Source organism: Littorina saxatilis, linkage group LG7 (genome assembly GCF_037325665.1).
Source record: "Littorina saxatilis isolate snail1 linkage group LG7, US_GU_Lsax_2.0, whole genome shotgun sequence".
NCBI lineage: Eukaryota > Metazoa > Mollusca > Gastropoda > Littorinimorpha > Littorinidae > Littorina > Littorina saxatilis.
The window spans coordinates 45,379,672-45,394,045 of NC_090251.1; the positions used below are offsets into that span (position 1 = coordinate 45,379,672).

At 42.3% G+C, this 14,374-nt stretch overlaps 1 protein-coding gene across 1 annotated transcript in view; it reads right to left on the reverse strand.

The window, feature by feature from the left end:
• The window catches only part of LOC138971605 (dynamin-binding protein-like), a 65,124-nt gene that overhangs the window by 4,496 nt on the left and 46,254 nt on the right, over positions 1 to 14,374 (reverse strand). The window contains exons 12-19 of the mRNA XM_070344363.1: positions 12,805 to 12,935; positions 11,911 to 12,015; positions 10,555 to 10,680; positions 9,718 to 9,858; positions 7,964 to 8,137; positions 3,167 to 3,352; positions 2,344 to 2,545; positions 738 to 982 (exon numbers count right to left, since the gene is read on the reverse strand). Coding sequence (XP_070200464.1) covers positions 738 to 982; positions 2,344 to 2,545; positions 3,167 to 3,352; positions 7,964 to 8,137; positions 9,718 to 9,858; positions 10,555 to 10,680; positions 11,911 to 12,015; positions 12,805 to 12,935 — 1,310 coding nt within the window. The remainder of the gene's footprint in view (positions 1 to 737; positions 983 to 2,343; positions 2,546 to 3,166; positions 3,353 to 7,963; positions 8,138 to 9,717; positions 9,859 to 10,554; positions 10,681 to 11,910; positions 12,016 to 12,804; positions 12,936 to 14,374) is intronic.

Sequence of the window (14,374 nt, forward strand, 5' to 3'; positions counted from 1 at the left end):
CACTTCTCATAATGACAAAGCCACGTTGTTGGAACACTTTTAAAAAACCACCAGCGAGCTGAAAGCACTTAGATCAAGCACAGTAAAGCCTTTTGTTTTACAATCTAAATATTACGAACACACAGACACAAAAACAGAACAAGTCACTAAAAGTGATGTCAAAATATTTAGTCAAACTGTCTTCTATAAGACTGAAAGTAAACTCTTTTTACCATATATCACCAAGAAAAGCAAGTCCTTTGACAAAGACAGCGCTTACTCAGTGGTCTTGATGACTAAGTGAACCTAACTTGCATAAAATATACTTCTTCTTTTTCTGTGTTCGTTGGCTGAAACTCCTACGTACACTTGGTTTTTTATTTTTCAGGAGTAGGTTTTTACGTGTATGACAGTTTTCACCCCACGGTTTAGGCAGCCATACCTCGCTTTCGAGGGAAGCATGCTGGGTATTTTCATGTTTCTATAACCAACCAACCCCTGACATGGATTACAGGATCTTTTCTGTGCGCACTTGGCCTTGTGCTTGTGTGTACACACGAAGGGGGTTAAGGCGCTAGTAGGACCTGGGAAATTAGACAAATCTCCACCCCTAACCCACCAGGCACGGCCGGGATTCAAACCCATGACATTCCGTTTGGGAGACTGGCGTCTTACCCACTAAGCCCGTCTCATAAAATATAGATCTACAGACCCCCCCCCCCCCCCCCCACACACACACACATTCTCATTCCACACACCTCTCGTTCACTGGACTTGGAGCCAGGAGGCGAAGACGCTGCCTGTGACACCTCCGTCAGTTCTGGATACACAGGAGCTGATTGGCTCCCGGTAAGCCAGGGCAGGCTCTCCGTATCCTCCGTGCCGGTAGAACACTCAGACGCTATCTCGTCCATTTCATCTGTGATGAGACTTGACAGACTGCCCGAAGGAGACGAAGTACCGGCCTTCGTCAGAATGGATGACTGGACAAAGCCTTTGTTTACTGCAAGAAATGGAAGAGTTTATTGTCTGTTGTTAAAGGACTTAATGAGTGAATGACCGTGTAACAAACATACACACCGTAATTAGACAGGCATACCTGGTCAGTATTCATTTTACAAACAGGGATGGCAGGGCTACATCATGTCCAAACCTGGAAGTGAAAATCGCAGGAGCCCTACACCTCAACACACATTGCTGAAAGTTTTGAAACACACAGCTACACCTGAGATTCAAACCAGAAATCAACCTTCAAACTTTTCCCCAAAGTGGAAATCAGGAATAAACAGAACAAGAAGGGCAAAGCCCATACGACTCGCATGCTTGACCTTGACCTTTACATGACCTTGACCTTCAGGGTCAAGGTCAAATAACTAAACCTAGCAATGACATCATACACTAAGAACTGCTTTACACATTTTTCCTACCAAAATACATGTGACCTTGACCCAAGGTCAAGGTCATCCAAGGTCATGCAACACAAAGCTGTTAATTCAAGACATAGGAAGTACAATGGTGCTTATTGGCTCTTTCTACCATGAGATATGGTCACTTTTAGTGGTTCACTACCTTATTTTGGTCACATTTCATAAGGGTCAAAGTGACCTTGACCTTGATCATATGTGACCAAATGTGTCTCATGATGAAAGCATAACATGTGCCCCACATAATTTTTAAGTTTGAAACAGTTATCTTCCATAGTTCAGGGTCAAGGTCACTTCAAAATATGTATACAATCCAACTTTGAAGAGCTCCTGTGACCTTGACCTTGAAGCAAGGTAAACCAAACTGGTATCAAAAGATGGGGCTTACTTTGCCCTATATATCATATATAGGTGAGGTATTGAATCTCAAAAACTTCAGAGAAAATGGGAAAAATAGCTGTTTTTTAGACATTTATGGCCCCTGCGACCTTGACCTTGAAGCAAGGTCAAGATGCTATGTATGTTTTTTGGGGCCTTGTCATCATACACCATCTTGCCAAATTTGGTACTGATAGACTGAATAGTGTCCAAGAAATATCCAACGTTAAAGTTCCGTCCGGACGGGGGGGACGGACGGACGGACGACTCGGGTGAGTACATAGACTCACTTTTGCTTCGCATGTGAGTCAAAAATGAGCACCCTTGCACACAGCAATAAGAATTCGACCGACTCTGAAACATTTCATATCAGTGTTCTTTTTTTTCTTCTTCTGCGTTCATGGACTGTAACTCCCACGTGTAAGACAGTTTTTACCCCTCCATTTCGGCAGCCATAGTCCGTTTATTGGGGATATCATTGTTTATGTAATGCACATATTTACAAAAATGCACAGATGCACAAACACACACACATTAACTGTAAGTGACAATGACTTCTGACCTCCATCGTCAACGAACCAGCGCTGACGACCACCCATGGGGTCTTTGTCCTTGATAACGGCCACCAGCGTTCCCACGGTAACGGCCATGTCCATCAAATCCTGCGTGGCCATGGTCTGTGTCACCTGGTACAGGCTGTCCCCCCCGTACATCTGACGCAGGTATGACCGCTGGCTCTCTGATTGGCTGCACGACTGGACCATCTGAAATGGGGATTATAAAAAGCATCAGTTGGTAGTTATTCTGAACTCCACGTTTAACTTTTACACTGGAACTCAACTTTTACAACCTCCAAAAGTCTGAGAGAAAAAAATCAGGTCTTAGCAAGGAGGGAGTCTTATAATTGAGGTAAATTGGAGGTTTTGAACAGAAAATCTTAAAAAAACAAAGGTCTTAAACCTGGGGGGGGGGGGGGGGGGATATATTAAAAGGGGAGGTTCCCACTGTGCTTTAATTCAATCTGCTGCTGCAGTAAAGTTATCACATTTAAATAGCTATTGCTTTTCCTGAGCAATGGCACTGATCATCCCTCCATCAGGGGTGGAAGGTTGCTGTCAAGTGAAGTGTGACCTGCTTGTAACAAAGATGTTTTTGTGAGGGAGGTTTCTGCATGGGATTCATTGCCACTGGCTGCTGGAAAGTCTGAGAGAGAGAGAGAGAGAGAGAGAGAGAGAGAGAGAGAGAGAGAGAGAGAGAGAGAGAGAGAGAGAGAGAGAGAGAGAGAGAGAGAGAGACACACACAGAAACAGAAACGGAGCAAGACAGACGGAGAAAAGAGAAAGAGAAAGAGAGAGAAGGCATCAGTAAACTGCAGCCAAACTGACCGGTGGTGGCTTGGAGGGGTCAAAAGACTGGCGAGAGCTGCCACGCCGGTCAAGCCTGAACGAATCCACCTTGGGGTTAAAGCCGCGTGGGATGAAGCTCAGCATGGAAATCTGATCCAGGGCTGCCGTGTGGCGGATGTTGAAATACTCCATCACGTTCTCACCCCCACCAAGCAGTGAAGGCAGCTGAAACATTTGCATAGACAAAATAAAACAAAGGCTGGGAGGAGTTCTGCATTGTTGTCTTTCTCCTTCAAAGTTGGAATCTGTCCACAGTGAGATACAGAGGCTGTAACTGTTCTTTTTCTATAACACAACCATTGTTTATGATGTTAACTGATTAGCAAGGACTAGTTGTGGTACAGTCTTTAAATGGAAGAAGTTAAAGTAAAATTGTGATAACTCTACAGAGGGAAGGAAGAGAAAATGTGAGGCAGAATAATGGTCTCAAAAGGGTGGAGTCTCCAAAGAGGGGTAGTTCTTAAAGATCAAAACTTGTTTGGAAATCCACAGCATCATCAACCCCATGTCATCCATTATCAACAATGATAATAAGACTGCTTTGAACACAGAGAGAGAGAGAGAGAGAAAGAGAGAGAGAGAGAGAGAGAGAGAGAGAGAGAGAGAGAGAGAGAGAGAGAGAGAGAGAGAGAGAGAGAGAGAGAGAGAGAGGAAAAACACACTCTTTATGTCTTCCTCCCCTCTCACAACTCTCCCCCCCCCCCCCCAGCTTTTTCTCCCTACTCCCACCTTTGCAACACAAGCCCCTTTCCTCAAATAAGTCAAAATAATGCAAACACAATTAGAGGATGAAAATGTTAATTGATTATCAGTACACCACACTCAAGAAGTACCAAAAATGAAGGAAAAAGAATACTGCATACACAGGCAGAGATGGTAATTAACCATTGTATACAACTCTCCTGTGTTCACTTTCAAGTGAATAACTATCGTTCTGATATCATTTTAAAGTGAAGCTAAAGAAACCTGGTATCGGCACTGCTGTGCATCTCCTATGATCTCAATGGTATCAAGGCACGGGTCATAGAGATCAATTTAGATCTAGATCTATTTCCGGTTGTGTTATTTTCCTTCCACCATTCCTCGATGGAAAAGAGTTCGTGTTGTTTTTGTTTTAATTTTTGTCTTTGTCGTTGATCATTGTATACACAAATTACACAAACGTCATCTTGTGAGGGACCAAAAAATATTGAAACTCTCGGATGATTTTTTTGTGTGGTATCAACCTCGACCTACGGTCTCGGTTGATACCACAAAAAAATCATCCTCGAGTTTCAATATTTTTCGGTCCCTCACTCGATGACGTTGTGTAATCTCTATATATCATTGCTAATTAGTATTGAATAATTCACACTCAAGTAGTATTGTACACAAGAGGTGTTGTTATTGGCCAGAAAAGCTGGACAAGCAACCTGTATTAACCCTTACACTGGTGCAATTCTGTAACACATGTTACATAGCCACTGGTGAATTAACAGAGAGAAAAATAACAAAAAACGGTCATATTGGTTTTCGCATTCATGGGAGGTAATCGGAACCGACCAAACAGACTGAGCCAGTAGCGCGACATATGTCGTGACAACCAGGTGACAGTATACGTAAAATAGCGCGACATATGTCGCGACAACCAGCCTAAGGGTTAAAGGAGAAATTGTACAGTGTCAGGAGCAAACCAAAGGAAATGAAATTCATTCATATGTGAAAGCTGCAGTACAATAACCAAACAGAACAGGTGTAGTTTTAAACCATTATTGTTGTTATTTCAAAAGAACCAGAATGCTATTTAGTAGTCCCTTGACCAATGGGAGCAAAAGGCTATACATCTGTAAAAATGTGAGGCAACTGAACATGCTCTGAGCATGTATTTTAGTTTGGTCGCGCGCACGCTTGACCGTGTGTGTGTGTTTGTGTGTGTGTGTGTGTGTGTGTGTGTGTGTGTGTGTGTGTGTGTGTGTGTGTGTGTGTGTGTGTGTGTGTGTGTGCACTAAGTTTAAAAACATGTGTCTGGTGATTTTTTGGTATCCACTCATACTACGTACATCACTGGTTTTGTATGACCGAATCTTTTCAGACCTAGAGAAGTTATCAACAGACAGACGGACAGACAAACAGGCCTGCGGCCAGACAGACAGACAGACAAACAGACAAAAGGCAGGAAGGTCGACCGATGGACAAACATGCAAGAGAGGGCTTTAATGAAAAAAGACTAAATTCAGCTGTAACACAGAAACAAAAAGGTTGTTCAGCAAATGCCAATCACTGAATGTCCAGTGAATGTCAACACTGCAAACTAGATCATTCTGTCATTTGGGAATAGGCTCACTTTTGATAAGTTTATTCCTTTTCCTTTTCATTACTTTATTGTCCCATCGCTGGGAAATTCGGGTCGCTTCCTCCCAGTGGAAAGCTAGCAGCAAGCGAGTCACGCTACCCTGATGTGTGCGTCTTTAGGTGTAATCAGCCACCTACACTTATGGCAGAATGACCAAGGTCTTTTACGTGGCACAGTGGTGTCACGGGGGTGGAACATGGATACCGTCTCTGAGTCTGCACATTGTGTTGCCCGTGTCCGTCCCGGCCCGAATTCGAACCTATGACCCTGGGATCACAAGTCCAGTGCTCTACCAACTGAGCTATCTGGCCCCCAAAATTAAGACACAAACTTTCTGACCGATGGTGTAAAAATTATGTATGCCAGGAAGGAGAGAGTTTTTGTTTGTTTTACTCATGGAAATTGGGACAAGTCACAGGGAAGTCAGTGTTTTAGATCAGTTTTTATTTGAAAAGCATTCAAAGGGTGAATCGAAAAAGACAATTGAAAAAAATGACAGGAAGAAGAAAACATGAGAACAAAATGAGAGGACCTGAAGATGTGGCTGGTAGAAGCAGCTGTTGGGTTAATTCATATCAGTTTTATTTGGTAAACACTGCTGAGGAATGAAAGGTGAGACAATTTAAAGAATGAAAACAACAAGGAGACCACAAAAAAAAAAGAAAAAGAAGAAAAAAAGAGGAATGTTGTGTGTGTGTGTGTGTGTGTGTGAGGGGGGAGGTGATGTTGGAAGGGGAGGGGTCCTAGAAACATAAACAGCTGGCACTTTACACCAGTTGTATTTGGAAGACACAGCAAAGGCAAAAAAGATAAAACAACCAAAAGAATGAAATCAAAAACTGGGACATGGCCTTGAGGTGGGAGGGGGGGGGGGGGGGGAGGGGGCTTGGAGGAGAGGAAAGTAATGCGAACAGAAAATCAGGACAGACTTGAGCTGAGGTAGAAAAGGTTGGTCAGTACTGTCACTGAAAAGCTCACAATCTTCATCCTCGTTACCTGCTGAAGTTGCTGAATTCTCTGAAAACCACAATAGTTCTGCTTATCTTATCTTTCCTAAATGCTATGAGATGTGCCTGTTGAAATGAAAACCACAATAGTTCTCCTTATCTTAACTTTCATAAATTAATGCTATAAAATGTGCCTGTTGAGAAATAAACCATGGGAAAACAACAAACAAACCAGTCATATCAAAAGACTGCATTTTGTGATAAGATTGATACAGGCACTGTGGAACAAACTGAAAGTAGACAGCTTGAAGTTTTGATAACAACACATCAACCTATTGACACAGACACATAATTAACAAGCTAAACAATTGGTATCACAGGCTTCAACAAACATACATGTATTAACACAGATACAGACACGCATTTACGCAAACATGCATCACACACACACACACACACACACACACACGCAAATGCACAAGCATGTATTCTTGCACATACACATGACACTCACACTAGGAGACATACTATCAAGATCTCACCTTCCACAAAACCAAATTTTAGTTGTATAAAGACGGACCAAGGAAAGTTAATTACTATGATAGATTTTCTCCAGCAAATTTGCCAAAATGGCCTTGAAGTTTCATCAGTTTTGCCGAAATGACAACATTTTTTTGGCCAAAAAAGGCTTAAAATGTCATCAAATTTGCCGAAATGGCTATAAAGTTTTGTCAATCGTCCAAAGCAGGGTTCGTACAGATTTTTTTCTCCTAAAATTCAAAGATTTTTTCAGGTCTCTCAAGACCTTCTGAAAAAAAATATCAAGCACCCTCTTTCCTTTAAAGCGGGCAATGTAACACTTCCAGTTGACGATGAAGTGTGAGGGGCATCAAACAGACACTTTTTTTGGTCTCCCCCCACACACATTTCAATGATTGAAGGGACTGTAAGGAATCTCAATGACTTGAAATTGACCCCTTCAAATCCAAGCACTTTCAAGGATTTCAAGCACCTATACTTCTTCTGCGTTTGTGGGGTGAAACTCCCATGTACACTTGTGTTTTTGCACGAGTGGATTTTTACGTGTATGACCGTTTTTACCCAGCCATTTAGGCAGCCATACGTCGCTTTCGGAGGAAGCATGCTGGGTATTTTTGTGTTTCTATAAGCCACCGAACTCCGACATGGATTACAGGATCTTTTCCGTGCGCACTTGGTCTTGTGCTTGCGTGTACACACGAAGGGGGATAAGGCACTAGCAGGTCTGCACATAAGTTGACCTGGGAGATAGGAAAAATCTCCACCTTAACCCGCCAGGCGCGGCCGGGATTCGAACCCACGACCTTCCGCTGGCCAGTGTCTTACCACAAAGCCATTGCGCCCGTCTAAGCACCTATACAAACCCTGCCAAAATTGTAAGCAGTCCTTTTTCCACTTGCAAACACCAATCAACATTCCTCAATCATCTCCCCATGAAAGTCTCAGCACACATCCTACCTCCAGCAAGATGCAGTTCTCCTTGAGAGCGTGGTCCATGAAGTCTCGCTGCGACCGGATGTAGGCGGCCATGCAGTGTTTCATCAGCGTCATGATCAGCTGGTACAGGCTGGGCAGCTCGTCGAGAAGTTGAGCGTTCAGCGCCTCGTAGTCCTTCTTGGCTGCTTGCACCAGCTGGAAGGCATAGGGGTCAGATGGAATAGACTGAGTACAGTGAAACCCTCGTGATTGTGCTTTTATTTATTTGAAGATTCTTCAAATGTGTATTGTTGCTGTACTGAAGATTATCACAATGAAGATTGATTGGAAAGGGCTTATAACTATAATATTAGGATTTGCGCCATGTAAATACCCTTAACATTATTATAATGTAGCCGTGTGGCAATTTCACGTACTGTTGTCCCTCTCTTTTACTCCCTGTCTATTATCTTCCCCTGACCCAAGTTGTGTCTCCCGCTAGGATTATTGTGTGTTGTAGCTAATTTTAGGTGTGTAGGGAGGCTGGTTTCTTATTGGTTGATTGTTTGAACGGGTGCGCGCGTGAGCCTCAGAATGATAGCGTGGGCTAGGACAGTACCCGGTGTGATTTCTAAGTGAGAGGACGTGTTTCAGTGTGCGTATCGGCTTGGATTTGTGCTGTTTAACTTTTGATTGAACGATTACTGTGTTAATGTAAGGAGTGTAGCTGAGCCATTATAACGTTTATTTTGGCGAAGGAGTGATTCGAGGATTGTCTAGAGAGACTGTGTGTGTGTGAGAAACGTTTTAGAGCTGGGTTTATATCAGCGAGGTGACTTTCGACCGGGATCGTAATTCGAGTTCCGACGAGTTGTGTGCGGCTGTATCTTGAGGAAGGAACTACACTGCTTTCTGATGTGCTTTCTAGTGTACGTTAATTAAAAGTCACGTTATCGCAACCTCTGTCTTGGCGTCTCATTTATGCTTCCTGGCCTATTTCCCCCTTCCACTCCACCCTATCACAATAAGACCACCCCCCACCCCCATTTTAAATTTCACTCCCGTTTAAGACCCTGTTTTTGAGATCTTTTGTTTATAACCTTTGAAAATGTACCCCCATTTTAAGTCTCCCTCCTTTTTAAGACCTCATTTTCTCAGATTCTTGGAGGTCTTTACAGGGGAGTTCTACTGTATGTCATTGCATGAGGCTGCAACATGCCCCTCCCGTCCAGCACGGTTGGCCTAGTGGTAAGGCGTCCGCCCCGTGATCGGGAGGTCGTGGGTTCGAACCCCGGCCGGGTCATACCTAAGACTTTAAAATTGGCAATCTAGTGGCTGCTCCGTCTGGCATTATGGGGTTAGTGCCAGGACTGGTTGGTCCGGTGTCAGAATAATGTGACTGGGTGAGACATGAAGCCTGTGCTGCGACGTCTGTCTTGTGTGTGGCGCACGTTAAATGTCAAAGCAGCACCGCCCTGATATGGCCCTTCATGGTCGGCTGGGCGTTAAGCAAACAAACAAACAAACAAACAAACATGCCCCTCCCGACTCTCAACAAAATCTGGATTAGCAGTCATAGTAATTTCATGTCATTTCATACTTTATAATCCCATTGCTGGATGGATATTGCATCATCCTCCATCTTCCTTTTTTGCCGAGACGAGCTACGACAAATGGCGTCGTGTTTTTATCACCCCGATTTATGTGTTTTTCTTTCTTATATATACTTCACCTTTTCATAGCGACCACCTGTCTACATAAAAGACAGGTTCAACTGTATCTTGCTGTTCACTTACCTTTTCGTCTTTGTCCCTCCCCAACAGGTTGTTGTAGTCGAGTAGCTTGTCGAAGCGTTTGTCAATGACGTTGTTGGGACCGTTCAGCATGGCCACCAGTTTGTTGAGGGGAATTATCACAAGGGCCTCCACTGTATCTGTCTGTACACACACGCATGAATGAATGCATCAGTACACACACACAAACATATAAACACACACACACACACACGTACAATAATATTATTCAAATTTGTTTAAAACTTCATCCTTAACCTACTTTGGAGCTACCACAGTGCTGTATCACCTCTTACCTAAAGGCTGGCTAAAATGTACATAGCAGTTGTGTCACAAACAGCTAAACTGTATCTGTACCCTTGTGCATTGTTCATTTGAAACTCAGTAGGATGGTGGAACAGGTGTTAACTTTTAGCCGACTAAAGTAACAAAATTAAGGGTTACTAAGTAATCGCCTTCAGAGTTATCTCAAACCCGTCCAGAAGAACAGTGTCTTTTCTCTCACCCCGGAAGAAAGAAAGAGAGATTAAACATGTTGTCAACTAACATTTTTTAGGGCTTTGGGTTCAAATTTTTATGCTGTGGAGGTTCTGACAATAAAGGCAAAGAATAGTCACAGAATATTTGCAGCCAATGAAGAGCAGAACAGGTCTGTTGATATTAGCACTGAGTCTTCAGCACTAAAGGTGGTTTTTTTCTTCCTGACACAACGATGATGATACATTTTTTTAACGCCCTCACGGTTAAACCATTAGGGACACAACTCTTTTTGCATCTCTTTTGAATGTGAGCTAACCCCCCCCCCCACACACACACATGCACAACAAACAATAAACTAACCAGTGTTTTGTAGTGTGACAGTAGAGTTCGGTGGACGGTCAGATATCGTGTTGCTTCCTGGCAGGTTTTCTCTCCGTAATAATCTGAAATGTCTGCTGCCAGATTCTCTTGACAAGTAATCACTTCCTGTCAAAACAATATAAAGGAAAAAATGTAGTTATCAAGCTTGACAACAGGAAAAAACAAAACAACAACAACACACTAACAACGAAGAACAACAACAAAAACACCCAAAAAGAGAATAAAAAAACAATAACAAGTCGCGTAAGGCGAAAATACAACATTTAGTCAAGTAGCTGTCGAACTCACAGAATGAAACTGAACACAATGCAACGCAGCAAGACCGTATACTCGTAGCATCGTCAGTCCACCGCTCATGGCAAAGGCAGTGAAATTGACAAGAAGAGCGGGGTAGTAGTTGCGCTGAGAAGGATAGCACGCTTTTCTGTACCTCTCTTCGTTTTAACTTTCTGAGCGTGTTTTCAATCCAAACATATCATATCTATATGTTTTTGGAATCAGGAACCGACAAGGAATAAGATGAAAGTGTTTTTAAATTGATTTCGAAAATTTAATTTTGATCATAATTTTTATATTTTTAATTTTCAGAGCTTGTTTTTAATCCAAATATAACATATTTATATGTTTTTGGAATCAGAAAATGATGGAGAATAAGATGAACGTAAATTTGGATCGTTTTATAAAAAAAATAATTTTTTTACAATTTTCAGATTTTTAATGACCAAAGTCATTAATTAATTTTTAAGCCACCAAGCTGAAATGCAATACCGAAGTCCGGGCTTCGTCGGAGATTACTTGACCAAAATTTCAACCAATTTGGTTGAAAAATGAGAGCGTGACAGTGCCGCCTCAACTTTCACGAAAAGCCGGATATGATGTCATCAAAGACATTTATCAAAAAAATGAAAAAAACGTCTGAGGATATCATACCCAGGAACTCTCATGTCAAATTTCATAAAGATCGGTCCAGTAGTTTAGTCTGAATCGCTCTACACACACACACAGACAGACAGACAGACACACATACACCACGACCCTCGTCTCGATTCCCCCCTCTATGTTAAAACATTTAGTCAAAACTTGACTAAATGTAAAAAAACAAAAACAACAACAACCGAACAACACCATCTCATGCAACTAAACATTGATAATAATAAAACACCAGGAAGCTTTATAACACCTGCAGCAGTACAAGGAAAGTAATGCAACCTAAATTATTAAATTTAACCACCCCCCCCAATAAAATATACATTCATCTCACGTCAACGACATTGTGGATGATCCAAAACATGCCAAAGCGACAACCAAGACTATTACCAATCAAAATGTTCTAACCTGCAAACCATCCAAGTAACTCATGACATTTCTTAGTAGAATCTTCACAGCTTTCTCTGCTGAACGGAAGCGAGCCTCTTCATATTCAAAATTCTCATCACGTAGCTGAAAAGAAAAGAAGAAACCTCATAAAATAAAGAAGTTAAACAAGAGGGGGTCTGTATTTTCCAGATAGAATTTCTGTTTTCAGACAGACAGAGAGGGGGGGGAATGAGAGAGAGAGAGAGAGAGAGAGAGAGAGAGAGAGAGAGAGAGAGAGAGAGAGAGAGAGAGAGAGAGAGACAGAGACAGAGAGAGGGGGGAATGAGAGAGAGAGAGAGAGAGAGAGAGAGAGAGAGAGAGAGAGAGAGAAAGAGACAGACAGACAGAGAGACAGAGAAACAGAGAGAGGGGGGAATGAGAGAGAGAAAGAGAGAGAGAGAGACAGAGAGAGAGAGAGAGAGAGAGAGAGACAGAGAGAGACAGAGAGAGGGGGGAATGAGAGAGAGAGAGAAAGAGAGAGAGAGACAGAGAAAGAGAGAGAGAGAGAGAGACAGACAGACAGACAGAGAGAGACAGAGAAAGAGAGAGAGACAGACAGACAGAGAGAGAGACAGACAGAGACAGAGAGAGAGAGAGAGGGAGGAATGAGAGAGAGAGAGAGAGAGATAGAGAGAGAGACAGAGACAGACAGAGACAGACAGACAGAGAGAGAGACAGAGAAACAGAGAGAGACAGAGAGAGAGAGAGAGAGAGAGAGAGAGACAGAGAGAGACAGAGAGAGAGAGAGAGAGAGAGAGAGAGAGAGAGAGAGACAGACAGACAGACAGACAGACAGACAGACAGACAGACAGACAGACATATCTGCCAGACAGGCAGACAAACAGGACCGCCAGAAAGAATGACCAGACAGACCTGCAGACCAATGCCAAGATTGGTGGTGAGACGACCTCTCATTCTAGAGGACTTTTTCTTGATGGAGTGAAAGTTTAGCTTGGCAATCTTCATTGTGAACGTCTGGTCCGAGTCCCGCTTGTACTTGAATGCTGAAGCAACAAAGAACATAAAGATGTGTTAGTGGGCGGACTTTCAACAAAAACATTTGATCAGTCTGACTGTTACTTGAATGCTGAAGCAAAAGAGAACATGAAGATGTTTTAGTGGCCGGACTTTTAAGTAAAACATTTGATCAGTCAGACTGGTACTTGAATGCTGAAGCAACAAAGAACATAAAGATGTGTTAGTGGGCGGACTTTCAACAAAAACATTTGATCAGTCTGACTGTTACTTGAATGCTGAAGCAAAAGAGAACATGAAGATGTTTTAGTGGTCGGACTTTCAACAAAAACATTTGATCAGTCTGACTGGTACTTGAATGCTGAAGCAACAAAGAACATAAAGATGTGTTAGTGGGCGGACTTTCAACAAAAACATTTGATCAGTCTGACTGTTACTTGAATGCTGAAGCAAAAGAGAACATGAAGATGTTTTAGTGGCCGGACTTTTAAGTAAAACATTTGATCAGTCAGACTGGTACTTGAATGCTGAAACAAAAGATATAAAGATGTTTCAGAGGCTGTCTGACTTGCTTTAGCATACATAATTGTTATTCTTTCCATTTATCATGCACTCATGCATTTCTTATTTTTTTAATCATTTTTTTTCTGGGTCAGGAGGATAGAGGTGGGAGCAAACACCTACACTGTTTCTGACATGTTGCTCTTATCTCCTAGAAAACAAGGAAATACAAACGTTTGTTTCAAACACTAAGCTACTCAAATATTATATGATCATGTATTTATCATTTCCTCCTCTTTTTTTATTGTTTGTTTTTGTGGTGTGAGGAGGATACAAAGTTTGATATGAAACATGTGATCTACTCTACGCTCACGTATCTGTAATTTCCTTCTCTTCTATGTTTTTTGTTTGTCAAAGGGAAGGGTAGGGGGTGGAGGAGGTTTGAAGAGCTACTCTCTTTCCCACACCTGCCCCTCCTCTCCTAGAATGTAAGGAAATACCAACCATGATTATTAGACAGCTGTGGTACATACACCTTACAGGACAGACAACTTGATTGTGATAGTGCACACATATTGCGAGACAGCTGTGGTACATACACCTTACAGGACAGACAACTTGATTGTGATAGTGCACACATATTGCGAGACAGCTGTGGTATATACACCTTACAGGACAGACAACTTGATTGTGATAGTGCACACATATTGCGAGACAGCTGTGGTATATACACCTTACAGGACAGACAACTTGATTGTGATAGTGCACACATATTGCGAGACAGCTGTGGTATATACACCTTACAGGACAGACAACTTGATTGTGATAGTGCACACATATTGCGAGACAGCTGTGGTATATACACCTTACAGGACAGACAACTTGATTGTGATAGTGCACACATATTGCGAGACAGCTGTGGTATATACACCTTACAGGACAGACAACTTGATTGTGATAGTGCACA